This window comes from Sapajus apella, unplaced genomic scaffold (genome assembly GCF_009761245.1).
Source record: "Sapajus apella isolate SASKATOON/1434 unplaced genomic scaffold, GSC_monkey_1.0 scaffold54, whole genome shotgun sequence".
Taxonomy (NCBI): Eukaryota; Metazoa; Chordata; class Mammalia; order Primates; family Cebidae; genus Sapajus; species Sapajus apella.
This window is the reverse complement of record NW_022436994.1, coordinates 9,459,313-9,486,222: the sequence shown is the minus strand read 5'-3', so window position 1 is coordinate 9,486,222 and position 26,910 is coordinate 9,459,313. Positions and strand designations below refer to the sequence as shown.

At 44.3% G+C, this 26,910-nt stretch overlaps 1 protein-coding gene across 7 annotated transcripts in view; it reads left to right on the top strand.

Annotated features, from left to right (window-relative positions):
• Positions 1–26,910, top strand: part of CCM2 (CCM2 scaffold protein) — a 76,066-nt gene that overhangs the window by 27,448 nt on the left and 21,708 nt on the right. For 3 of the 7 annotated variants that reach the window (XM_032244307.1, XM_032244303.1, XM_032244309.1), the window contains exon 2: positions 14,144–14,317. The exons of 2 other annotated variants lie outside the window; for them this stretch is intronic. In XM_032244307.1, coding sequence (XP_032100198.1) covers positions 14,144–14,317 — 174 coding nt within the window. Of the gene's footprint in view, positions 1–3,636; positions 4,535–14,143; positions 14,318–26,910 lie in introns of those variants that run through there. 2 more of the 7 variants (XM_032244304.1, XM_032244306.1) reach the window with 2 other exon arrangements.

The following is a 26,910-nucleotide window of genomic DNA, read 5'->3' as shown; positions in this document are numbered from 1 at the left end:
CTCCTTTTCGGAGTCTCCAGTGTCCATTATATCACTCTGTATGCCTTTGTGTACCCATAGCTTATCTTCCACTTAAGTGAGGACCACACCCAAACATCCTTTTAAAAATGTTCTAATACAGCTTTATTTATGACTGGGCGTGGTGGCTCACGCCTGTAATCCCAACACTTTGGGAGGCCAAGATGGGAGGATCACCTGAGATCAGGAGATCAAGACCAGCCAGGCCAACCTGGTGAAACCCATCTCTACTAAAAATAAAAAAATTACCTGGGCGTGGTGGCAGGCGTCTGTAATCCCAGTTACTTGGGAGGTTAAGGCAGGAGAATTGCTTGAACCTGAGAGGCGGAGGTTGCAGTGCACTGAGATCATGACACTACACTCCAGCCTGAGTAACAGAGCGAGACGCTGTCTCAAGCATACAAAAAACTATTTACAAAAACAGGTGGCTTGCCTGTGTGGTAGAGTTTACTCAGCCTTTTTCTAGAGAATGCCTTGTTATTGTGAATGAGATTCAGTTTTATTATGGCAGGCAGTGAGATTACTGGGAAATCTTTTTTTGTCCAGTGCATCTTTGTTTAGTCATATTTTGATGGCTCTATATGGGTTTTGAATTAGTTCTGGGTGTTTTCCCTACACCTAAAGTGTAGACTTTCCAGATTTTTATTGAGTAGCCAGTTCAGCAAACTCTCTTCAGCTGATTATAATGTTCAGCAAAGCCTCTTCAGCTGATAATTTCTGGTGTCACCATTCCAATCAGTCAAACAAACATTAAGTGATTATATATAGGCATTGTGGAGTTGAATCTCTGCATGTCCAGGCCAGCCCTTAGTCAAGGACCAAGAAACATGTTTTTATCATCAAGAACTTCTAGGCTGTTAGTTTACATGATGGAATCTTCTAGATATTCCTTTGTTTGCTTGTTGAACAATTGTCATTGTCAACCTGGGATTTCTTTTCTCTGCTTCCTGGGTTGGTTCCACCGTTTCTTGGAGTCCACATATTTTTCTCTCTTGGATCCTCTTTAAAGAAAAAGACTGGGAGTATATGTCCTCTAGTATGTTTTCCCAAAGGGGTTTGTAGGGTGTAAAGATCGCAAGGCACTACAGGTGGGGAAATACCTATTTTGCCTTCACCTTAACTGACAGTATTTTTTTTTTTTTTTTTTTTGTGATGGAGTCTCACCCTATTGCTCAGGCTGGAGTGCAGTGGTGTGATCTTAGCTCACTGCAACTTCCACCCCCCAGGTTCAAGCGATTCTCCTGCCTTACGCTCCTGAGTAGCCGGGACTACAGGTGGGTGCCACCATGTCCTGCTAATTTTTGTATTTTTAGTAGAGACAGGGTTTCACCATGTTGGTCAGGCCGGTCTCAAACTCCTGACTTCATGATCCGCCCACCGTGGCCTCTCAAAGTGCAGGGATTGCAGGTGTGAGCCACCACCCTCAGCTGACAGTTTGTTTTTAAATTAACTTCCAGATTTTAAAGTAATTTCCTCATAGATTTTTAGAGGGTTTACCATATTCCCCTTTATCATGATACATCTGATGTTGATCTGAGTCTTACTGTTTTTATAGGTACTCTTCTTACATTTTCTTATTGGAAACTTTAAGTTTCTCTTGAAATTCTGCAGTTTTATGAAGATGAGTCTAAGTGTTTAGGATTTGTCTCTTACATTCAGCCTACTTTTTTTTTTTTTTTTTTTTTTTTGAGATAGAGTCTCGCTTTGTCACCTAGTCTAGAGTGCAGTGGCATGACCTCAACTCACTGCAACCTCTGCCTCCTGGGTTCAAGGATTCTCCTGCCTCAGCCTCCCAAGTAGCTGGGATTACAGGTGCCTGCCACCACACCTGGCTAATTTTTGTATTTTTAGTAGAGACAGGGGTTTCACCATCTTGGCCAGGCTGGTCTCGAACTACTGACCTCATGATCCACCTACCTTGGCCTCCCAAAGTGCTGGAATTACAGGTGTGAGCCACCATGCCCAGCCTACATTCGACCCACTTACTAGTGTGCTTTTTCTGTCCATAGAGTTGAGTGCATTATTGTTGTCTTCTGATATTTGTGTCCCTCTTTGATTCTGCCTGCTCTTATTGTCTTTTTAGGAAACTGTTAGACTTGATGGACCTAGCTTCTGTGGCCTTTAATTTTTCTCACATTAAACTTTTTATCGTTTCATTTTATGTTCTAGGACAGGGTTGGCAAACTTCATGTAAAGGACCAGGTAATACATATTTTAGGCTGTGTGGGCCAACGAGCAAAATTGAGGACATTAAGTAGGTACTTAAATAAGAGAGAAAGCAAATTTTTATAAGTTTTTTATTGATGAAATTCAAAATATAATAATTGAGTACAATTTTTTGTAATATGGTTCTACTGAGAATGGAATTCTTTTTGGGGGCTAATATTTTGCTTAATCAGTGTTCAAAGTTGGTGATTCCCTTTATCGAATTGGTGGCAGATATTCTTCTGTAAAACATTTGCAGTTGTGGCCATCAGCAGCCAGTCCGCATTGGCCAACCCCGCAGTTCTCCTTCACATCATTCTTTGGGGATTCAGCTACATCCTTGTTATTATTCTAGTGAATTTTTAGTGTTGGCCATCATGTTTCTAATTTCTAAGATACCTTGTTCTCTGTTCTCTCTTTTTCATAGCTGTCTAGTCTTATTTTGTGGATGCAGTTCTTAAGTGTCTCTAAGTATACTAATTAGAATGTAGGCTTTCCTGCCTATCTCTTTCCATTTTCTTTTTGGCTTTTCTCTCTCATGCTGACCATGGGGATCATTGTGTTAGTGAAGGAAGGTTGGGGTTGACTCGTGTTCATTGCCTGTGGGTTTTCTTTTTAGTCATGTCTGTTTCCCTGGAACCCTTCCCCTCCCTGCAGTAGCCAAAATAGGGGTGAGGCTGCTCAGCTGAGTGGCATCTCTTTCTGCGTCTCACTCCTGTTGAAAATCAGCACTTTGATTGTTCAACCTAATATTTAAAAAATTGTAATTGGCATATTTATTTATTGATCTGTGGATATAGTCACTCTAACCAGTTTTTTTTTTTTTTTGAGACGGAGTTTCGCTTTTGTTGCCCAGGCTAGAGTGCACTGGCGAGATCTCAGCTCACTGCAACCTGTGCCTGCCAGGTTCAAGTGATTCTCCTGCCTCAGTCTCCCAAGTACCTGGGATTACAGACACTCATCATCATGCCTGGCTTTTTTTTTTTTTTTTGAGACAAGGTTTCGCTCTTGTTACACAGGCTGGAGTGCAATGGTGCGATCTCGACTCACCGCAACCTCCACCTCCTGGGTTCAGGCAATTCTCCTGCCTCAGCCTCCTGAGTCGCTGGGATTACAGGCACGCGCCACCATGCCCAGCTAATTTTTTGTATTTTTAGTAGAGACGGGGTTTCACCATGTTGACCAGGATGGTCTCGATCTCTTGACCTCGTGATCCACCTGCCTCGGCCTCCCAAAGTGCTGGGATTACAGGCGTGAGCCACCGCGCCCAGCCAATGCCTGGCTATTTTTGTATTTTTAGTAGAGACAGTGTTTCACCACTTTGGCCAGGCTGGTCTTGAACTCCTGACCTCAGGTGATCCACTCACCTTGGCTTCCTAAAGTGCTGGGATTACAGGGGTGAGCCAACCAGAATGGGCCTGGCCAACCAGAATGTTTAATTAAGTAGCCTTCCCTATTTGCAAACCATTCTAGAATTTTCAGAGTTCTAAGAGGCTTCACTAGCAACAAATCCAACTTCTCCTTTTCTAGATTAGGAAATTTGCCCTAAAGAAGTTAAAGTGAGCTTGCCCAGAGGTACACTGTTTAGTGTCAAAGTGCCACTGACTCAAACTCATGAGTCTGGAGGCTGGTAGAGGCACCTGTGGGCTCAGGACCATAGAGCCCGGTGTGCCCTGCCCAAGGCCCACCTGGGAATGGAGTTATCTCTGTAAAGATTGTGCTGCCTTTGAGCAAGCACTGCAAACGGTGGCTTGAACAGTCTCATCACATGTTTCCACCCTTCCTATGAGGCGAGTACCATGGGTCTTCACCAACAGCATGGCCTGTTGTCCCCAGAAAAGGACAGCCCCTCACAGTGCTTTCTGTCTGCTTGTTTAGCTTTGCTGTTGGAATGTGCAGAATGGTGGACTTTCAAGTTAATGTCCTTTAGTTGACTGCAGAGTTTCTGCTGGAAGTCTAGGGAGGCTGCCTGTGGGGTTGGCGTGCTGTGGGGAGTAGGGAAAATAAGCTGGTTTACTTTGTGTCTTTTTGTGCATGCAGACTGTTTGGATTTTGCCAACAGTTTCTGGGTGCTGCCTGCTTTTTAAACTTTTAAAAAATTGTAAACAGCTTCAGTGGCTTTGCAGAAGGAAGCTGTGGTTTCTCGTCTTCCTGTTCAGTCATGTTTTTTTCAGAGGAAGGGCTAACATCTGGCCATATTTTTCAACAAATTCAGAAGTGAATAGAGAACCCATAGTAGCTATCGGCAGAGGAGGAGGAATCAGAAATTCCTCAAACAGATTTTCACATGGAGTATTCCATGGAGAATGAGGTAGGTGCAAGTTCAGTGGGGAAAGCGCTGTTTAGAATGATTGTGTGAGTCCCTTGTGGGTGGCTTTCACGGCTGCTTCCCAGGGCTTGCCCATGGTGAGCTAGGGTGGCCCGGTCCCCATGACCCCTGCTTTGGGAGGATGGGGTAGGGTTCATTTGCTGGCTTCCTGGTCTGAGACCCTGTGGCAAGGGGCGTGTATGGAGGAGAATGCCATCCCATCCAGGTGGGGTGTATAGGTTGTCGTATTCATTCGTCTTGATTCAAGGAAGAAGAAGCCACAGGTTTTATATCTTCCAGGGAGATGTAATTTTCCTATGGATTTGTGGTCAGTTTGGACCCAAGAGCTGAGTTGAAAAATTACGTAGGGAGATGGTCAAGCAAGAGAGAGCACCCAAAGGTGGAATTTTATCCATGAAGCCTGCAACAGTAGTGGAGTCCTGCTTGAAGACCCTACCAGATAGATCCTGGCCACCCCCAGTGTGGCCTCCTGTGGGCACTAAGGTGCCTGTGCCTTTTTCACTGAAACAAACAGGCAGTAGTGGGCAGAGCTCTGGTTCCCCTTGAAATTCGCTGTGTCCCGAGATGCAGGTGCACACCGGCTGTGTCGTACTTATCATTTGGGCCTCTCTAGCACCGAGGAAAGGTCCATTTTTCATTGGTAGGCACCAAAGCACTAAAAAAAAGCTAATCTGTTAGCTGGCACTGCAGGGAATGCTGGAAGTTTGCTGAAATTCAGATAGGCAGGGCTGCAGTGTGGGTGTCCGCAGAGGAGTTATTTGTCATGGAGCTAGTAGGAGGGGATTTGTTGCAGTGCCTCCAATGTGCACCTGAAGCAGTGTGATTTATGAGGGGTGGCAGGTATCACTCTGGGACTGTAGCCTCTCTCACTGGACAGAATCGTCGCTACAGGTTCCACTGTCTTCTCAGACCCAGGCACTGAGTTTGGTGCCTCTTCCAGTCATTTTTCCTCATTCCTGCTGGGCTGTCATGTGGCTGTGCATTGCTGCTTGTCCATTTCATTTATACAGGGGGTTTTTTGTGGGCAGGGACAGTGGCTCCCACAACCCTAGTGTCTGGCACAGTTTTGTTTTATTAATTAGATAAAACCCATCTTGTAGTTTATTCATAAGGGTTAAATTATGTGCACAAGTGAAAATGCCTGAACACTAGCAGAGACGTGCTGGGTACTGCTCAGTGTGACTAAGGGTTTTTCCCTTTCTTCCTTCACAGACTTCTTAGCACTTTCTCCAGAGTAATCCCGAGCTGAGTGTTTTGCATGGAGAACTCAGCTGGAAGGTATAGCCATATTATTTACCTTGGCCCCCAAGTAGAGGCCACAATCCCCTGAGTCTGCTTTAGCTGAGTCTTTTAATGGATTTATTTCTCCATGTAAATTAATAAAAAGGTGCCCTGACTTATAAATTAGTTCTGAGAATTTGTTGAGTAGACTCATTTACTCCAGATCCTGTTCACCCAAGTGAGCTGATACTGTTGAGCTTCAGATCTAACAAAACTCAAGACCCGCAGTTGGCACCCGAGAGCAAGCCTTTCCCAGAGCCTAAGCCTTGGCTTTGTGTGAGGGGGGCATTCTCACTAGGTAAGCCCTAGTAGGCCAGTTTTAGTTTTAGTTTTTTTAACTCAGAAGTACATTTTAGGTTTCCAACTTTGAGAGTTGTTTTAAGCTTAAGATGTAAAATATTGCAAGAATTTGTAAGGATCTAGGGATCTTCCAGAGTGAGTTTAGAAAGTTCTCTGAGGCAGCATATATTCCATATGGATGTCTTTGCACAGTGCTGCATGGTGACTCAGAGCCCTGTGTTCCCTCCACTTGGCTCCGTGCTGCTCTGGCAGGTTCCTTCAACCCTTACAGCCTCAGTTTCTTCAGGAGAGACTTAGGCTGGGATAGACCCCACACCTCACCTTGTTACTCCACTCATGGAAGAGATATAACATTTAGCCTGGTTTCCTTCTGGGGACTGAATTGGTCCTTTGGTCTCTGTGGTTGAAATGTGATAAGATCATTTGGTGGTGGTGAACAGGCGTACTCAGTAAAATACATGTTGAATGAAAAACAATTGGTAGCCTGGGCTAGTCCCACCTTTTAAACTCTGTGTATCCATCTATAGTACATTCTAGTCAGTTAAAGAACCTATGGTGTCTCATTTATTCATGACCTAAGAGTAGAGGAAAAAAAAAAAAAACCCATGATGGTTTACTGGAATCCTGATTCTGTACATTAACAATATTCCAAACTATTTAATTGTTTCCCTCCTTCCTTCCAGACAGGGTTTCACCCTGTTGCCTAGGCTGAGTGCAGTGGTGTGATCACAACTCAATACAGTCTCAATCTCCCAAGCTCAAGTGATCCTCCCACCTCAGCCTCCTGAGCAGCTGGGACTACAGGCTAAGTTTTAATTTTTTTTAGAGACAGGTCTTGCTGTGTTGGCTAGGCTGATCTTGAACTCCTGGCCTCAAGCGATCCTCTTGCCTCAGCCTCCCAAAGTGCTGGAATTACAGGTGTGAACCACTGTGCCTGCCCTCAATATATTTTATTTTGTTTTTCCTTGAGATGGGGTCTCGGTCTATCGCCCAGGCTGGAGTGCAATGTCGTAATCTTGGCTTACTGCAACTGCCACCTCCCAGGTTCTCTCCTGCTTCAGCCTTCCGAGTAGCTGCGACTACAGGTGTGCACCACCACACCCAGCTAATTTTTGTATTTTTAGTAGAGATGGGGTTTTGCCATGTTGGCCAAGCTGGCCTTGAACTCCTGACCTCAGGGGATCCACCCACCTCAGCTTCCCAAAGTGCTGGGATTACAGGCATGAGTCACTGTGCCCGCCCTCAATTTCTTTTTTAACCAGAACTTCCCTTTAAATTTACTTTCTTTTTTTAGATTTAAGAGAGACAGGGTCTTGCCCGGGCATGGTGGCTCACACCTGTAATCCCAGCACTTTGGGAGGCCGAGGTGGGTAGATAACTTGAGGTCAGGAGTTCGAGACCAGCCTGGCCAACATGACGAAACCCCATCTCTACTAAAAATACAAAAATTAGCCAGGTGTGGTGGTGTGTACCTGTAATTCCAGCTACTCCAGGAGGCTGAGGCAGGAGAACTGCTTGAGCCTGGGAGGTGAAGGTTGCAGTGAGCCAAGTTTGTGCCAGTGCACTCCAGCCTGGGTAGTACAGTGAGACTCCATGTCAAAAAAAAAAATTTAAAAAGGGCCTTACTCAGTCGCTTAGGCTGGAGTGTAGTGGGCAATCATAGCCCACTGCAACCTTGAGCTCCTGGGTTCAAGTGATTCTCTCACCCCAGTCTTCCAGGTAGCTGGGACTACAGACATATGCCACCATGCTCAGCTTAATTTTTTCTTTTTAATTAATTATTGCATGTTTTGAGATGGTCTTGCTCTGTCACCCAGGCTGGAGCACACTGGTGTGATCACAGCTCACTGCAGCCTTGACCTCCCAGTCTCAAGTGATCCTCCCGCTTCAGCCTCCCAAGTAGCTGCAACTGCAGGTGTGTGTCACCATATCTGGCTAATTTTTGTATTTTAATTTTTGTATTTTTTTAAAGATGAGGTCTCACCCTGTTGCCCAGGGTGGTCTCGAGCTCTGGACTCAAGCATTCCTTCCGTCCTTCCCACCCAAAGTGTTGGGATTACAGATGTGAGCTCCTGCGCCCAGCATGTTGGGTTCAAAAGCAACTTCTTTTCCAAAAATCTGACGTGGCTTCTTGTTCAGTTTTGTATCTGGAATAGCGGAGAGCTCTCCTCCGCCCCCCCAGCACCGGCTGTCCCTCCTACCACCCACTGCAGCTGAGAGCTGAGCAACCACCAACTCCTAAAAGTCCTGTTATCCTCAGTGGGAGCAGCAGCCACCCTGCATTCTGCACTGAATGGGAAGGACTTGCAGAGGAAAGCTGCAGAAAATGTGCAGTGATGTATTTCTCTACTTAATAGTGTTAATATTCCACTTTCTAGGAAGATGTACCCATCAATTAAAATTATTTGGGACATTAAAAAAAGAAACTTGTGGTAGCTGCTATTCAAGGCTAAGGACCAGGGCCAGAGAGACACCTGCCTCCAAGCAGTCCACAGAGTCTGCTTGTTAAAGTGTCATGATTTGGAGGCCCACATAGAAGGACACGTTCCTCTGAAGCACCTTGGCATGCCCTGTCTTTGGTGTTCTGGCGTTGCCCTCTTCTGCTTCTCTGTGAGCAGTCAGAAAGCTCTATCTCCTGTTCATTACCTCTCCTTGTCTTGCTGCTCAGAACAGCAGCTTTAAGAACAGGGTGGCTGAGCCCTAACTATACCTTTGGAGCATCCTGTGTGTCTTCAGCATTGGTTGATTGTTTTTACTGTGGATTTAAATTCAGTTACTCTACTCCAGTCTTACTACTTCTGCTTGTCTGTGACTTCGTTGAGGGCAGGGACTGCGTCTCTTCTAACCATAGGGCCTCCCCAAATGCCTAGCCTGGTCCAAGTATTCCATCAAGAATCAATACCATCATTTATTGCTGTCCAGTCTGTGCAGACTCCATGCTGGGTGCCGGGTAAGAGCCAAGGGCAGCTGGGCGCAGTGGCTCACGCCTGTAATCCCAGCACTTTGGGAGGCTGAGGTGAGTGGATCACCTGAGGTCGGGAGTTCCAGGCTAGCTTGGCCAACATGGTGAAACCCCGCCTCTACTAAAACTACAAATATGGTTTAGGGACAGCCATTTTCCTCTGGCTGATGTGAGATTATTCATGTCTGTGGCGTGGTGGTGAGTGCCTATAATCCCAGCTACTCAGCAGGCTGAGGCAGGAGAATTCACTCGAATCTGGGAAGCACAGGTTGCAATGAACCAAGATCACACCATTGTACTCCAGCCTGGGTGGCAAGAGCAAAATTTCATCTCAAAAAAAAAAAAGGGAGCCAAGGCCAGAGGAGGACAGAGCTGGGCTCAATTTAGGAAAGAACTGATGCTTGGGCAATAAGAGGCATCTACAGAGGATCGTCCTGGTTTCCTTGCCCTGCAAGATTTCCTCCTGTGTCTCACTGCCTAACTGCAGAGAGTCTCTCTTTAGGGACGGGATTGTAGGACAGGGGCCCCCAGGGTCCTTCCCAGTGCATACTGTAATTCTGTGTGGGGACTATAATTTTATGACCTTTACATCAACATTAAAAAGCAGTGTAGGAAGGTTGCATGTGGTTTGTGGGACCTGTGGATTTGGTGTGGGCTTCTTGGTTAGAGTTTGATCTTGGCAAATCTCTTGTCTCAGAGTTGGTTTCCTGTTGCTCCCATAGGTAGATTACTAACTAGTTTGACTAACAGGCAGCTTTGGGAAGAGCCAGCAGATGGAGCCAGGCTGCTCGCCCACACTGTTGGATTCAGAGCTCATCACTGTCCATGATACAGCTAGTTATCGTTTAGGAGGAGTGAGCTTTCGGGCCTAGCAGGCAGAAATGGTTTAGGGACAGCCATTTTCCTGTGGCTGATGTGAGATTATTCATGTCTGTGGAGATAGAAGTTTCCTACAAGCTGGGCTCATGGGTTATATGCCTCTGTATTTCTGTAACCTTCAGGCCAGGGTCTTTCACATCATTGGGTCTGGGAGAATAAGTGAGTGGTCAAGCATACACACACAAAAAGTAATTCGTGTGCCGTCTGGTCACCCAGGGGTGCCAGCAGAGAGGAAATCACAGGCAAGCAAAGCCTGATGTGTTTTCAGTGAGGCTACAGAAACATGATTTTTTGCATGGCTAAAATTACATCACTAAATTTTGAGGACCATTTCCAACTCACAGTTTACCATGATTTCTTGGCTGACAAATCATAGGTGACCATTTCCTGCCATTCTCCCATGAGAACCCCACGTTGCAAACTACCTGACATGTCTAATCTTGTCCTGGGGCTCAAGGCTTGTCAGGGATTAAGGAGAATGAAGCCTGAAAGTGCTCCAGGGACACCCTGTCTTCACTGCTGTTGTAGAGCCGGTCCTGGGCAGCACAAAGCCACGTGCTTTCTCAGCCTAGGCCAGTCCTAGCGAGCTCTTCTGGAAGCACTTTTCATTTTTTTTTGGAGACGGAGTTTTGCTCTTGTTGCCCAGGTTGGAGTGCAATGGCGAGATCTCAGCTTACTGCAACGTCCGCCTCCTGGGTTCAAGAGATTCTCCTGCCTCAGCCTCCTCAGTAGCTGGGATTACAGGCGCCTGTCACCACCCCCAGCTCATTTTTTGTATTAGACTGGGTTTTACCATGTTGGCCAGGCCGGTCTTGAACTCCTGACCTCAAGTGATCCACCCACCTCAGTCTCCCAAAATGATGAGATTACAGGCATGAGCCACTGTGCCCAGCTTCTGGAAGCACTTTTAAATTTTTTTCTATTTTTCTTGAGACAAGGTCTCACTCTGTTGCCCAGGCTGGAGTGCAATGACATGATCACAGCTCACTGCAGCCTTGACCTACCGAGCTCAAGCAACTTCCTGCCTCAGCTTCCCAAGTAGCTGGTACTATAGTGTGAGCCACCAGGCTTGGCTAATTTTTGTAGTTTTTGTAGACTTGGGGGTCCCACAGGCTGGTCTCGAACCCTTGAGCTCAAGCAGTCCACCCATCTCAGCCTCCCAAAAGTGCTGGGATTATAGGCGTGAGCCACCTCACCCAGCCTGGGAGCACTTTCTGTCCCCTCTGTGGTTCATCTTGTAAGCTTACTGGTGATCTTAGTTTTTCATGCTTTTATATTTTACCTCAGTTTAAGTATAATCAGCCAGAGGCAGAAAATATATTCATCCTTCTCAAAAAATATTTAAAAATTCAAATATTAAAATATACAGAGAAAAGTAAATGAAGCCACTGTATACATCATCTGTCTCCAACTGTTACCAACCCAGAGGACCTTTAGTCACCCTTACTCCACACTCTCGCCCCAGCCCCGGATGTGCTGAACAGCAGAGAGTGGGACCTGGGAGGGGGCCTATTCCAGGCCAAACGGGAGAGACTACTCCTGGTCATCGGAGGACTACTCTGGGTCTATGAGAGGACTAGTCCAGGTAGATGGGGGACTCTTCCAGGTCAATGGGGAACCACTCCAGGTCAAGGGAAGACTATTCCAGGTCCGGGGGCACTGTTACAGGTGAAGAAGGTGGATGCTGGGGTGGATTCAGTCAGCCCAAGTGAGAGGAAGCATTTTAGCAGATTACAAGGCTAAGCCTGGGTCACAGGTGTTTTACCTATTGGGGGCATGAATGAAGAGCTTAGGCTGGGATGCCGCTCCAACTTTATTATCTTGTCTGTGGTCATGATGTGTAGGAGACAGTCTGATTATATGTATATATAAAGAGAGCAATGGTAGAAGAGATGAATTTTAACTTACTGTCAAGGTAAATGTAGTCATAAAGTTAACTGTTGGTGTATATTTTGCTTGTTCACAGCATATCAGTTATGCGCTCAGAGCTTTATGTAGATTATCGTATTGATTACCTGTGGCACTTCTCTAAGGATCATTAGCCTGTTTTGCAGACAGTGAGCACTCAGCTACCCAATTTGCTTATTAAGTGCTGCCCAGAGCATGCTGGAGCAGAGGTCGTGCCTAGGACCTAAGGAACATCTGTATTTACTGGCAGAAGAAAGAGAGCTGGCAAAGGGTGCATGAGATGCAGGAAACCCAGGGGACAGTGTCAGAGGCATGGTGGCAGCATTAGTGCATCAGTGTCTCGTTTTCTCAGGTTTATGTTCCTTTGGGTGACTGTAGATGGGGATTGTAGCATGATCTCTCAGCACAGTTTGGGATTGCTTCTCCACACACACCCCCACCTCCCAATTGTCAAAGGTGGTGATGAATTGCTTCTTACGGAGTTATTTTGAAGGAAGCGTCAGCTTCATTAGTGGGACAGCTGCAGGGACTGCTGGGAGCCACTGGATGACTGATTTCTGCCTTTGTCAGGAGTGGTTACTAATAGTGTAGTCCTTGGCAGCGATTGTCCATTTGTGAAATAGTTGGGTTTGACCCACAGGTTCTCCTTCACCATTTTATATTGGATTTGGCATATGGTTGAATTTCCCATATGCTGGAGAGAGACAGAAATGAGAGCTTTTAATGAAAGTTTGGAGATTTATTGTATATATGTTTTGTTTGTTGCTGAGTTTGGCGATAAGGGAGGATCTGAGCTGGGCCTGCTGTGGGGGTTTTGGCAGCCATCTGTGTACTGCGTCACCCCATCCTGGCAGTACCTGCAGGAGTGTTGTCATTTCCTCCTGTGTTTCTTCTGTTGAAAGTCATGGAGAAGATGGTGGGGAATAAGTTGTCACTCTTACACAGGTCACAGCTCTGATTTTTTCAGGCTTGTGCGATGTTTCCTTGCTGTGGCTGCACATCCATGTCTCATTTTCTCGGGTTTATGTTCCTTTGGGTGACTGTAGATGGGGATTATAGCATGATCTCTCAGCACAATTTGGAATTGCTTCTTTCTGCCGCCCACCTCCCCTGCCCCATTGTCAAAAGTGGTGATGAATTGCTTTCTTACAGAGTTATTTTGAAGGAAGTGTCAGGTCTTTTCCTGGGTTCTGCAGGTGAGGCTTGCTGTAATCCTCTCTCTTGCTCTCTCATTCATTCTCACTCTTCAAATTGACTTTGATTGTAGGATTAGCCTTCAGAATCCTCATGAGATGCTGGATAGGTTGTGAGGTCATCAAAGTTAGGAGAGGGCCAGCTGCTGATCAGGGCTTCTCCCCGCCATTTTTTTTTTTTTTTTTTTTTTTTTTGAGACTGAGTCTTACTCTGTTGCCCAGGCTGGAGTGCAGTGACATCTTGACTCACTGCAACCTCCGCCTCCGGGGTTCAAGCAATTCTCCTGCCTCGGCCTCCCGAGTAGCTGGGATTACAGACATGTGCCACCACATCTGCTAATTTTTGTATTTTTAGTAGAGATGGGATTTTACCATGTTTGCCAGGCTGGTCTCGAACTCCTGACCTCAAGTAATGTACCCGCCTCAGCCTCCCAAAATGCTGGGATTACAGGCATGGGCCACCACACCCGACCTGGTTTCTCTCTTGTTGATCTGCATTGGAGCTCTACATGCTCAGTGTCCCCACTTGGAGTCACAAGGTCCTCGTTGGGGAAGGAATTGCATAAAAAGCACGTGGCCCTTTAAGCCATTAAGAAATGTGCTTTTGTAGAATGTGCTCAACTTTGGCTGTTGAGATCTTAACTTGTTGATGCCAGCACTGGCCACATCTTCCATCTGTCTCCTGGAGTTCTCAGAAACAAAGTGTCCCAGCTGAACTGGAAAGAATGATGTTATGTTTTGTCTTCTGTGGGGAATCTCCGCCTTTCTGTCATTGTCTTGCCAGATAACGTTACCTGCCTTCAGTGTGTTGTAGGAACAGATGAAGAACAAGGTCCTTCCATGCCAGAGGCTGCATGGCAGCCCAGCCCCACCCTGCTGGCCTGTGTGCTGGCTGTGGCCCCTCAGGCTTGTGTGCTGTTGGTACCTTTCTCACCAGTCTTGCAGTCAGTGGTCTCTGTTACATGGGAATGGTGGTAGTGATTTTGGCTACTTCTGTTTGTTAACCTTAGGTACAACACAAAGCGTTTGTAAATAATGAACTCCAATCATTGCCATTTCTGCCTGCAGCCTGGAATTGTGTCGCCATTTAAACGAGTATTCCTAAAAGGTGAAAAGAGTAGAGATAAGAAAGCCCATGAGAAGGTGACAGAGAGGCGCCCTCTGCACACTGTGGTGTTGTCATTGCCTGAGCGCGTCGAGCCAGACAGACTGCTGAGCGACTATATTGAGAAGGAGGTAAAGGTAAGTCGTCACGGGCCACAGGATGTGCCTGCCAAATGACAGTGACGGTCGTGCCTGTATCCACCAGACACTCTTGAGTTTATAAGACACAGCCACACAAATACCTTAGTTGATTACCCCACCCATTGTCTTGTCTGTGGTGATAAATTTAACAATTGGATAACTAAAAACTCAGATTCCTGTCTGCTGTCCCCAGTTTGTTTTTTTTCTTCTTTTTATTTTTATTTTTTGAGATGGAGTTTCACTCTTGTTGCTCAGGCTGGAGTACAGTGGCATGATCTTGGCTCACTGCACCCTCTGCCTCCTGGGTTCAAGCAGTTCTCCTGCCTAAACCTCCAGAGTAGCTGGGATTACAGGCATGCATCATAACGCCTGGCTAATTTTCTGTTTTTAGTAGAGACGGAGTTTCTCCATGTTGATCAGGCTGGTCTCGAACTCCAGACCTTAGGTGATTTGCCCACCTTGGCCTCCCAAAGTGCTGGGATTACAGGCATGAGCTGCCGTGCCCAGCCTGTTTTTTTCTTTAGTAGCAATGCCACCTTCTTTCTCCTGAAGGCTTGGCTGTGTGAGTAGTGTGTGCTGCTCCACCAGAAGAGGGTTAAAGAGCTGGGAGAAAACTCACATGTCCTGCAATTTGCAGTTGAAAAGAGTTACCTGGTCAATACCATGATTCTGCTCGTCTGTCACTGCCTAGAATTCAGACCATGTGTTTGAGGCTCATCATTGAGTCTCAAGGGCCTGAGCCCAAAGTACTGTACATAAACCATGTGATGTGCATAAGTTGATTTTTAATCCCTCACCTAAAATGAAAGTAAATGAATAAAAAGGTATAAAGCTGCCGGGCGCGGTGGCTCACGCTTGTAATCCCAGCACTTTGGGAGGCTGAGGTGGGCAAATCACCTGAGGTCGGGAGTTCAAGACCAGCCTGACCAACATGAAGAAGCCCTGTCTCTACTGAAAATACAAAATTAGCCAGGTGTGGTGGCACATGCCTGTAATCCCAGCTACCGAGGAGGCTGAGACAAGAGAATCACTTGAACCCAGGAGGCAGAGGTTGCAGTGAGCCAAGATCACACCATTGCACTCCAGCATGGGCAAGAAGAGTAAAACTCCATCTCAGAAGAAAAAAAAAAAGGAAAGGAGACAGCAGTGGATGAGTTGTCCATAAACATGGAAGAAGGAAACCACTGAGGGTGAGATAACTGAGTTAGAGCTAACACAGCCAGACCTGAGTTCCTGCAGAGGACACCGAGTCCAGGGGGTCATGCGCATGGGGCAGTTCGAATGTCCATGGGAGGGATTTCCACTCTGACCTGGCCCAGCCAGATGATTAGCTCACCCCCACCCCACTGGGAGATGGGGCTTTGAACGTGCAAAAACCAATACAGGGGCAGATGGGGAGAGACCAAGACAGAAGATAAGAAAGTCAAATCAAAGCCTGTATGTGGAATGGAGAGAATTCTCAACTCCTTTTTCAGTCACGCTTCTAGAATGCCTGAAGCCAGGCCTTTCCCACAATGGAATTCTTGGAAGGGTGCTCACTGGGGAAGTTGAGCAGTCCATACTGGCCCTAGGGATTACCACCCAACCAGCCTGAGTAAACTCCAACAGTCAGGACTCCTGTCAGGCATCCAGCATCTGTCAGCTTTTCAGAGCCTCATTTCAAATATAGGCGGCTAAGTACACATTTGAGAAAAACTTTCAACTAAAGGCAGAGCCCAAGACAAAAACACAAAATGGACATGAATGAAACAGCAGCAATACAAAAAACAGGAAGAAATTTAAAAGTATATACTATTTTTCAGAAAGATAAGAGGAAATACTATTGTCAGTGACAACAGGATTCTACTTTTAAATAAAAGGTGAGAAGAAGAGCTTCTGGAATTCAAACTATGTTAATTATATATCTTAAAAAAAATCGGTCAGGACACGGTGGCTCAATAAGCCCAGCACTTTGGGAGGCCGAGGTGGGCGGATCACGAGGTCAGGCGATTGAGACCATCCTGGCCAACATGGCGAAACCCTGTCTCTACTAAAAATACAAAAACTAGCCGGGTGTGACAGCGTGCACCTGTAGTCCCAGCTGCTCAGGAGGCTGAGGCAGAGAATTGCTTGAACCTGGGAGGTGGAGGTTGCAGTGAGCCGAGATGGCGGCACTGCAGTCCAGCCTGGGCAACAGAGCAAGACTCCATCTCAAAAAAAAAAAAAAAAATTAATAGAGGTATTGAAAGATAAAAGTAAAAAAAAAGTCCCAGAAAGAATATTCAAAAGATAATAAACAAAAGATGAGAAAGAGAAAGGAAATTAGATGATCAATCCAGGAAATTCAATATCTGACTCCCAAGAAAAAAGAATGAAAGGAAGAGTGAGAAGAATTTATTAAGACAGTAAAAGAAGAACATTTTGCAGAGTTGACTGATGAACATGACCTCCCCCATTGAAAGGATCCTGTCATGTTGACAAGATGGATCTCTAAAACTTCAACTCACAGAAGCCTATTCTTAGAAGTTGCTGGAGGATCTGCTGCCTCAAAACACAAGGGGAGGCTGGGCACGGTGGCTCATGCCTGTAATCCCAGCACTTTGGGAGGCCGAGGTAGGCAGATCAGATGAGGGCAGGAGTTTGAGACCAACTTGGCCAACATGGCAAAACCCCTTCTCTATTAAGAATGCCAAAAAAGTTAGCCAGGCGTGGTGGCACATGCCTGTAATCCCATTTATTTGGGAGGCTGAGGCACGAGAATCGCTTGAACCTGGGAGGTAGAGGTTGCAGTGAGCCGAGATTGCACCACTGCACTCCAGCCTGGACGACAAGAGTTAGACACTGTTCCCAAAAACAAAACAAAACAAAACACAAGGGGAAGCCAAGAATAGGAAAACACCGGTCTGGAGCCCAAGGAGTCTGGCAGAGAAAAGAACAAAGATAATTTCCAGGATGACAGGAAAGCAAAGTCCCAGGAAGGTAATCTAAGAAACAGGCTACAGAAGCTCTGGGATAAGTAAGTATAGACTATATGTTTGGGTGGAAGACTGTATTGAGAAGTTGCTGAAGAAATAGAATAGTACATAGAAAACAAAGCAAATGGAGGTGTGGGCGAATTAACCATAAGTCATTTGAAATGAAAACTTAAGGGTTGGAGACTTCTGTTCCTGGGAAGTTGGAGTCGACATTCTTTTCCCTATTACTTCTAGTTCAGGGCACCTAAAATCTAAAATCCTTGGACACTATATGCAATAACATAAGAACACTCTGAAAGGTAGAGAGAAGGCAGGCCACCCAGGACCCAGAAAACAACCCAGTAGTGATTTCTTCAGGTTCTTTTTGCCTCATATAGTCCAGACTGTGAGCTGAAGAAGCTGGCAACCCAGAAACACCAACAGGTACAGGCAGAACCCTCCAAAAAGCCTGCTCCTTCTTTCCAAAGGACCAGGAAAGGGGCAGCCTAGTACAAGACAGAAAATGTTTAGACAATTGCTCAGTGCCATCCAAACATGACAGAGCTGTGGTCCCACCTCTGTTCTTGCTACCAAGGGCTGAGTGAGGGCCACTTACTCCTCCAGAGAAAGTTGAGTAGGGACCATGGACTTATCCCTGCTGGGCAGTAACCCCTAAGAAACCTTGTGTGGTTCTGGAGTGTTAGTGGAGACCACAGTGGGTGGGCAGTAACGAGGCCCTACTCTTCCCAACCAGGGAAGAATCAGCGGAAGCCACATGGGGAAGCAGAACTCTCATCATACCCAGCAGTAAAAAGGAAGGAGCCCTTCATGCAGGAGGCCAAGTAGGGAATCTGACCTTCACCCCTGCTTGGTGGTAAAATGGTAGTGTTCGTCTCCCTTCTGAAGAACTACGTTAAATTTTCCAACATTTTTGTTGCTGAGGTACTGAAGAGAGAGGAGAAAGAGGGAAGGGCTGAAAAGCTTTTCAAAGATCTTTTGGGTTGAAACATTTGGCAAAGGACAAACTTAAAAGATTCAGAAAGCTGACCAAACGCCAAACGAGAAATAAATCCACTGCTAAGACCTGTCATAGTGGAATTTTGGAAAGCAAAGACAACAACAGCAAAAAATTTTAAAAGTGGCAAGAAAGAAACACTTTATTAATAGGGGGAAAACAGAATGACAGCAGATTTCTTGTTACAAATAATGAGGACCAGTGGCACAACATTCAAGTGCGGAAAGACTGAGAATCAAAAGGGTAATAAGAGAATACCAGCAACTCCACACACATAAACAGTGGGCCAAAAAATAGACCAGATTCTTGAAAAGCACGAACTTCCACAGGCATCCAGTATGAAATAGATCATTTGAATAACCCTATAATTATTAAAGGAAATTCAGTATCTAATTTGAAAACTCCCATTAAAAAACTCTTCAGGCCCAAATGGTTTCACTGGAGAATTCTATCAAACATTTAAAAATTTTAATCTCAATTCTACATATTCTTCCAGAAAAACAGAAAGAAAGGGAAGAAACACTTCTTTTCTTCTCTTTTCTTTTCTTTTTTCTTCCCTCCCTCGCTTCCTTCCTCCCTTTCTTCCTTCCTTCTTTCTTTCGAGATAGGGTCTTACTCGGTTGCCCAGGTTAGAGTGCAGTGGCGCGATCTTGGCCTACTGAGCCTTGATCTTCCAAGTTCAAGCAGCCTTCTTACCTGAGCCTCCTGAGTAGTTGGGACTACACATGCCTGCCACCATGCCCAGATAATTTTATATTTTGTAGAGACAAGGTCTCACTATGTTGACCAGTCTGTCTTGAACTCCTAGTCTCAAGCAGACCTCCTGCCTCAGCCTCCCAAAGTCCTGGGATTCTAGTCATGAACCACTGTGCTTGGGTGGGAATATTTTCTGACTCATTTTGCAAGGGTAGTATTGCCCTAATATCAAAACCAGACAAAAAACAGTGCAAAATAAAAAGAAATCACAGACACCAATACAAACATAAAATTCCTCAGAAAAATATTAGGTAACATATTCAGCAATATATAAAAAGAATTATACTTGCTGTGACTATTAGAATAAATAACAAAAAAGAATTATACACCATGAACAAGTGAAACAAGTGGAGTTTATTCTTAGGATGCAAGGCTGGTTTGATATTTGAAAATATCCATCGTATTAACAAACTAAAGAAAAAAAAAACACATGATTATATCAGTCAGTGGCAGAATATTTATTTGACAAAGTTTAACACCCGTTCTTGATTAAAAACTCAAACAAGATATGTATATGAACAGTGAATATGTGGATATCAAAATTAAATCAATAATACCATTTACAGTCACTTAAAAAAGGAAACACTTGGGTGTAAATATTACAAAACGCAAATTAGATGTGTATGCTGAAAACTATATAGCACTGATGAAAGAAGTCAAGGATCTGAATAAATGCATTCAGGGATTGGAAGACTCAATCTAGTTAATATGTTAGTCATCCCTAAGTTGATATAAATGGGCTAGCTCCTTGAAAGCACAAACTACTACCGCAAGTCATCCCATGTGAAGTAAATAATTTGAATAGCATGTAACTATTAAAAGTGAATGATGCAATTTCTATCGAAATTTCAGCAAGAATTTTTTGTAGCTATAAACAAGACTATTCTTAGAGTGCAGTGGTGCGATCTTAAATTTCAAGCCCTTCTTGAAATTTAAATGGAAAGGCAAAATAAGTAGAATAGCTAAAAATAATTTTGAAAAGAATAAAATGAGAGCAGTCAGCCTGCCTGATTTCAAGATAGATCGTATTGCTATCACAATCAAGACTGTGTGGTACCTGCAGAGGGACTGACACAGAGATCGGGGAGCAGAATCATGAACCTAGAAACAGATCCACACATGTATGCCCAGCTGATTCTTGACAGAGGTGCACAAGCAATTCAGTGGAGAAAGGACAGGATACCCCTCTAACAAATGGTGCTGGAGCAGTTGGACATTTGTAGGCAAAAATTGAACCTCGCCCTAAATTTCACACCTTAAGCACAAAAATTAACTCAAAATGGATCATAGGCTTAAATATAAAATACAGCTTCTAGAAAAAAAACAAAATCTTCAGGATGCAGGGCTATGCAAAGAGTTCTGAGACTTGATACCTAAAGCATAATTCACAAAAGAAAAAAACTGATAAAGCGGACTTCATCAAAATTGAAAACTTCTGCTCTATAAAAGACAACGAAAAGAAATGCTACAGACTGAGAGGAGGAGGTATTTTAAACCATGTATCTTACAAAGGGTTGGCATCTGCAGTATGTAAAGAACTCTCAAAACTCACCAGGAAAACAAACAATCCAATTAGAACATAAGCAAAAGACAGAAGGAGATACTTGACTGAAGAGGATATTCAGATGGCAGTAAGTACATGAAAATATGCTTATCATCATTAGCCATCAGGGAAATGCACATTAAAACCATAATGAACTGCCAGTACACACCTAACAGAATGTCTTAAATTTAAAAAAAAGTAGAACACAAGATGCTGGAGAAGATGTGGAGGAACTGGACCCTCATACATTGCCAGTAGGGATGTAAAATGGTACCACTACTCTGGAAAGCAGTTTGGCGGATTCTTTAAATCTCTACATGCAACTACCAACAGTTTGGCAATTGCATTCCAAGGCATATATCCCAGGAAAGTGAAAATTTATGTTCACATGAAAACCTGCATATTAATACTCCAAGCAGTTTTATACATAACAGCTCAAAACTAGAAACAACTCTAATGTCCTTTGGTGGATAAATGGTTAAACAAAATGAGGTCTATCCATACTGCAGAAGACTCTTCAATAATACAAAGGGCCGGGCATGCTGGCACCTGCCTGTAGTCCCAACTACTTGGAAGGCTGAGGCTAGAGGATTGCTTGAGCCCAGGAGGTCAAGGCTGCAGTGAGCTGTGATTGCACCACTGTGCTCCCGCCTGGATGACAGAGTGAGACCCCCGTCTCAAAGCAACAACAAAGGAACAAACTGCACAACAACCTGGATGGTCCTCCAGAGAATTATGCTGAGTGAAAAAAGCCATTCCAAAAGGTTTCACACTGTATATCCCTTTCTGTAACATCCTTGAAATGACACAGTTGCTGAGATAGAGAACAGATTAGGGCTTGCTAGGGGTGGAGAGAAGTAGGTGTGCCTTTAAAGGGCAACAGGAGGGGTCCTCACGGTGATGGGTGCTCTGGCTGGTTATGTCCATGTCCTGGTGTGATGTGCTGTATTTCTGCAAGATGTCCCTGCTGGGGGCAGTAGGGAAAGGGGAGCGATGGATCTTCCTGTATCATTTCTTATAACAGGTGAATTTACAGTTACCTTGAAATAAAAGTTTAATTATAAGGAAGTTATAATTTGACTACTACTTGGCATATCACTGAGATAGACTATAGATAATAAAATGATGTAAGAACTAAGTAATGATTAAGAAAAATTAAGTTGTAAAAAAAAAAAAGGGGGGAAGTGGGAATGGTGATATAATTGGAAGTTAAATAATGTCTTAAACTGTTGAGTAATAGCAACATAAGCCCATTATTTAAAAAATAGTTCTAGACACTAGAAGAATCAGAAGACTCCAGTGTGGCTGCCTCTTGGAAGTGGTTTGTGGAAGGGATTGTCCCCATTAGTAAAGAAGATTATCATTTTGTTTTGTTTTACAATTTTTTGAACTTTATTTGCCTTTTTAAACTGTATACATTTATTGTTTTCATAAAATAAAAACAGTGACAGTAATAAAATCCACCAGTGATAGGAAACGTTTAGTCTTACATACTCCAGTGGTGCTTATGGAAAGTAATGTTTATTTAGAATGAGCATTAATGAATAAGTTAAGAGGAATTTAATAGTAGCTTCTGTTTTGGAATGCTTACTGTGTGCAGCAACACTGTTTAACATTTTAAATACATTTTTTCTCATTTAATCTTCACAAAACCTTCATAAAGTAGAAACATTTTTCCTGTAATTTCCATCACAAGCTGACATTTGCTCCAGTAGGGTTTGGTGCAGTGCAAGGCTCACGTGGGCTTTAGTACCTAGTGACGATGAATGGACTCATAGCAGGCTTGCTGTCTGGTTTTAATTATGGGACAGGGTAATTAATCACATTTGTGATACCAAACCCAAGAAGCCCTTCTCAGTTAGATTTGTTATTATTTTTTGAGACAGGATCTCACTCTGTCATCTAGCGTGGAGTGCAGTGTCACAATCATGACTCACTGCAGCCTCGACTTCCCTGGGCTCGGGTGATCCTCTCACCTCAGCTTTTTGAGTAGCTGGGACCACATATTGCACTACCACACTTGGCTAATTTTTTTTTTTTTGTAGTGATGGGGTCTTGTCATGTTGCCCGGGCTGGTCTTGAACTCCTGGGCTCAAGCAGCCTACCTGCCTGGGCCTCTCAAAGTGCCCTAGATTACAAGGGTGAGCCACCATGCCCAGCCTGTAATTTATTTTTATCTAATTGAATACGTAATTTATGTACATGGTTCAAAATTCAAATAACAAAGAGATTCTTGGTAAAAAGAAATCATGTGTGCCTTCCGTGGAAGGCATTGCTGACACCAGATTCTCATGCCTTTACACAGTCTGTCCATATATGAGCATACACATGCATTTGTTTCCCAAATGATTACATGGTATATACTGTTTTCAGCTTGCTTTTTATACTGGACGGTATTATCTTAATTTATATCAGAGAGTGTTCACATTAGCACACATAAAACTGCCTCGTCCACTTTAATGGTTGCATGGTATTCCATTAGATAGCTGTCTCATATTGTTTAACCGGTGATCTTAATACATTTTTATTTTCAACTGTTATATGTGTTTCACTGTACCTATAGGATAAATTGTAAGTGGAATTTCCAGATCTAAGGCTGGGTTACTTTTTAATTTGTCAGACATTTCCAAATTGCTCTTCATAAAGGTTTGAAGTCAGTGCATATGTGAAGACTCTGTGAGAGTACAGGCAGCCCCTTACCTCTGCAGGTTCTGCACCCCAATAATGAAGCAACTGTGAGTTGGAAAGATTCAAAAAAAGAACAATTAAAAAACCACCACAACAATTAAAAAAACATAAATTTTAAAAATACAGTGTAACAACTATTTCCATTAACATTTACATTGTATTAGGTATAAGTAATCTAGAGATAATTTGAAGTACAGTCTTGGCCATATAACAACGTATCGGTCAACGACAGACCACACATATGACAATGGTCTCATAAGATTATAAGGGAGCTAAAAATTTCCATTGCCTAGTAACATAGCTGTCTTAGCATTGTAGCACAACGCATTACCTTTCTGTGTTTGAATGTGTTTAGAGACACAAATGCTTAGCATTGTGTTACAGTTGCCTGCAGTATTCCTACAGTAACATGCTGTGCAGGGTTGTAGCCTGGGAGCACTAGGAGCAATACCATGTAGCCTAGGTGTGTAGTAGGCTGTAGGTACCATCTGGGTTTGTGTAATTACACTCTGTGATGTTCACGCAATGATGAAATGGCCTAATGACATAGTTCTCAGACTGTATCCCTGTCATCGAGTGATGCTTGACTGTTATACAGGAGGAGGAGTGTAGGTTATATGCAAATAATACTGCCGTAGTATATGAGAAACCTGAACATCTGCAGATTTTGGCCCAAGAGGCTCCTGGAACCAGTCCCCAGCAGATAATGAGGGACAGCTGTACCTGTTTCTCTACCCTCTGAGGAACAATATACAGTGTTTATTCAATAAACTTTCTGATCTTTGCCAGTCTGATATTCTTAAAATGTTTTCTCATTATAGTTTGTACTTATAAGTGAGATTGAGTGTCTTTCAAATGGTCAAAAGTCAGGTCTCTTTCAAACTACCTTTCTAGATCCATTGCCCATTTTTTTTTATTGGATTGTTGCTGCTGCTTTTTTTTTTTTTTTTTTTTGGAGATGGAGTCTTGCTCTGTTGCCCAGGCTGGAGTGTAGTGGTGCAGTCTTGGCTCACTGAGCCTCAAGCGATTCTCCTGCCTCAAGCCTCCTGTGTAGCTCGGACTACAGGCACATGCCACCATGCCTGGCTAATTTGTACATTTTTAGTAGAGACAGGGTTTCACTATGTTGGCCAGGCTAGTCTCGAACTCCTAACCTCATTATCTGCCCGCCTCAGCCTCCCAAAGTGCTGGGATTACAAGCGTGAGCCACCACACCCTGCCTTGCTGCTTTTCTTGTATCTTTGTAGTTTTAAATGTTTTCCCCCAGTTTGTCACTTGTCTTTGCTTGTCATTGTCTTCAATTGGTTCTCTTGCAACAGAGCCTGAATCTAGGATTCGTGTTGGACTGACCTCGTAAGGGCACGCTCAAGAGAAAGAGCGAAGTGCATAGGGTGGAGCAGCAGGAAAAGATACCTGAAAATCGTAGGCTCGGGGGTTAGTTTCAACCTGGTCCATGCTCTAAAGCCTAGAATGTGGCAGCTCTGTGGAGACAGAAGCAGCTCAGGGTGTTAGCCATCGACACTCAGAGCAGCGGAGTTTCCTGGGTGGGACATCACTGCCTCTAATACATTCCATCCTGCACTCCCTCATCCATATATTTTTCACATTAAGTTTACTTCATCCAGACTCGGCTTCTCCAGAGGCATTGGGTCATAATTTCTGGAAACCTCTCCAGATGAACTATAGCCCTGACTACTTCAGTGGGTCCCAAGGCCTCATTCCATCCGTTGGGGACACGGCACCTATTGGTTTAGATGTATACTGCATCCTAACGAAGAGGGGGCATCCTTTCAGGGTGTCATCTCCCAGCTGGCCACAGCTCTATCAGGATGCCAGCTCCAAGATGCTTGGGTATTTTATAGGACATTGAATTCCGTGGTCATGTGCCTGCTGCTGTAACTCCTTTAGCACAAAGTAGTCCCTTGATCCAAAGTGATGGTACATGCTGTCCCACATCGGTAACCACATGACCCATGAGCCCTTGGAGAGTAGGCTGGCAGCTGCTGCAGGCAGGAGAGGCAAACCCTTATGTGGAGCACTTGCTAATATTTGCCAGAAAAATTGGTTCTTATTGCAGGGTCAAAGAGTTTCGAAGTATTCAGCTGGCCAGTGGACAACTGGTTGGTCTCTCTGAGGAGATGATGCCTTCTCAGGGCTACAGAATTGTTATCCTGCCGGCAGGTCTGCCATGGTGAAGGGCTATCCTGTATTGGCTCTTGCCTAAATATGTGACCCAGGCTGGGCTTTTCTTTCTGTCAGCTGTGTGTTGGGGACCCTTTTTGAAGCTGTGGGTGTAATTTAAGGGAGAGACTTCAGTACAGTTCTGCTGGAAAGCGTTTGGGTTTGGGACACCTGTTCCTTTAGCTGCCACTTTAGCACAATCCTGTAGTAAGACCATGAACGTGTACTGTTGTCCATCACCCATGACCATCAGCAGTTCCTGATTGGTTTGAGGAAGAAACATTTACCATATCAATAGCTACAAACCCTATACCCAAGATTGTTTATCTGCTTGAATAAAGATTCCATTTAGCTCAGTTTGTGGCAGTCTACAGTCTTCTACCACAATTTATCCGCCATAATTTCTTCTTTTTGTGTGACAAAGTCTTGCTCTGTTGCTCAGGCTGGAGTGCTGTGGTGTGATCTTGGCTCACTGCAACCTCTGCCTCCTAAGTTTAAGCAATTGTCCTGTCTCAGCCTCCTGAGTAGCTAGGATTACAGGCGCCTGCCACCATGCCTGGCTAATTTTTGTAATTTTAGTAGAGACAGGGTTTTACCATGTTGGTAAAGGCTGGCCTTGAACTCCTGACCTCAGGTGAGCCACCGTGCCTGGCCATGTCCACCATAATTTCTATAGGAGCCAGACGGGGCATGAGATGGGGACCCCTACCCTGTATCATTTATGTTTTCAACAGCAGCATTAATCTCTGCTTTTCCCACTGGGAAATGATACTGTTTTTGATTTACTAGTATGTCCAGGGGTCAGGGACCAGGATAAGTGTCAGGGGCTGCCAAATGGCCTTTTCTACTTCAATAGCTCTCATTCTTTAGATCAAAGGACCAATGGAAGGATTCTGCATACTGCAAACTGGTGCCCATCTGCCCACTTCCCTGAATATAACAGGTATTAATATAAGAAGAATATTAATAATATAAGAAGAATATTATATTAATAATATAAGAAGAATGTTATATTAATACTTATTCAGGGAAGTGGGCAGATGGGCACCAGTTGAGTCTTTACCCAGTGGATGCACTTTTAGGTGGACCTGGCTGTGCTTCATGTGTTACCTGACTCCCATATGTTCCTACCCTACAGAGGACCTTGTTGGCAGTTTGAGTCATCTCAGACCCTTTGTTTCAAAAACCTCTGAAGGCTTTCAGTTCCCATGTTACTTTTACTCAGGTAAATGAGTCCGTTTGGGAAGAGCTAGGGAAATCACTGTGGTGTGTACTTGCCTTGGCATTGCAGGTCGATTCCCACACAGGCTTGGCCTCTCCTTCAGTCAGTGTTTCTGAGTCAGAGCTGCTTCAGATCTGGAAATGAACTCAGGGATTGCTACTTTCCATTGCAAAAGCTTACCTTAGCCTTCTGCTTATTCTGTTTTGATCATATACTAAGCAGCACCCTTCTTGTCTTCCTGTCTGCCCTGCC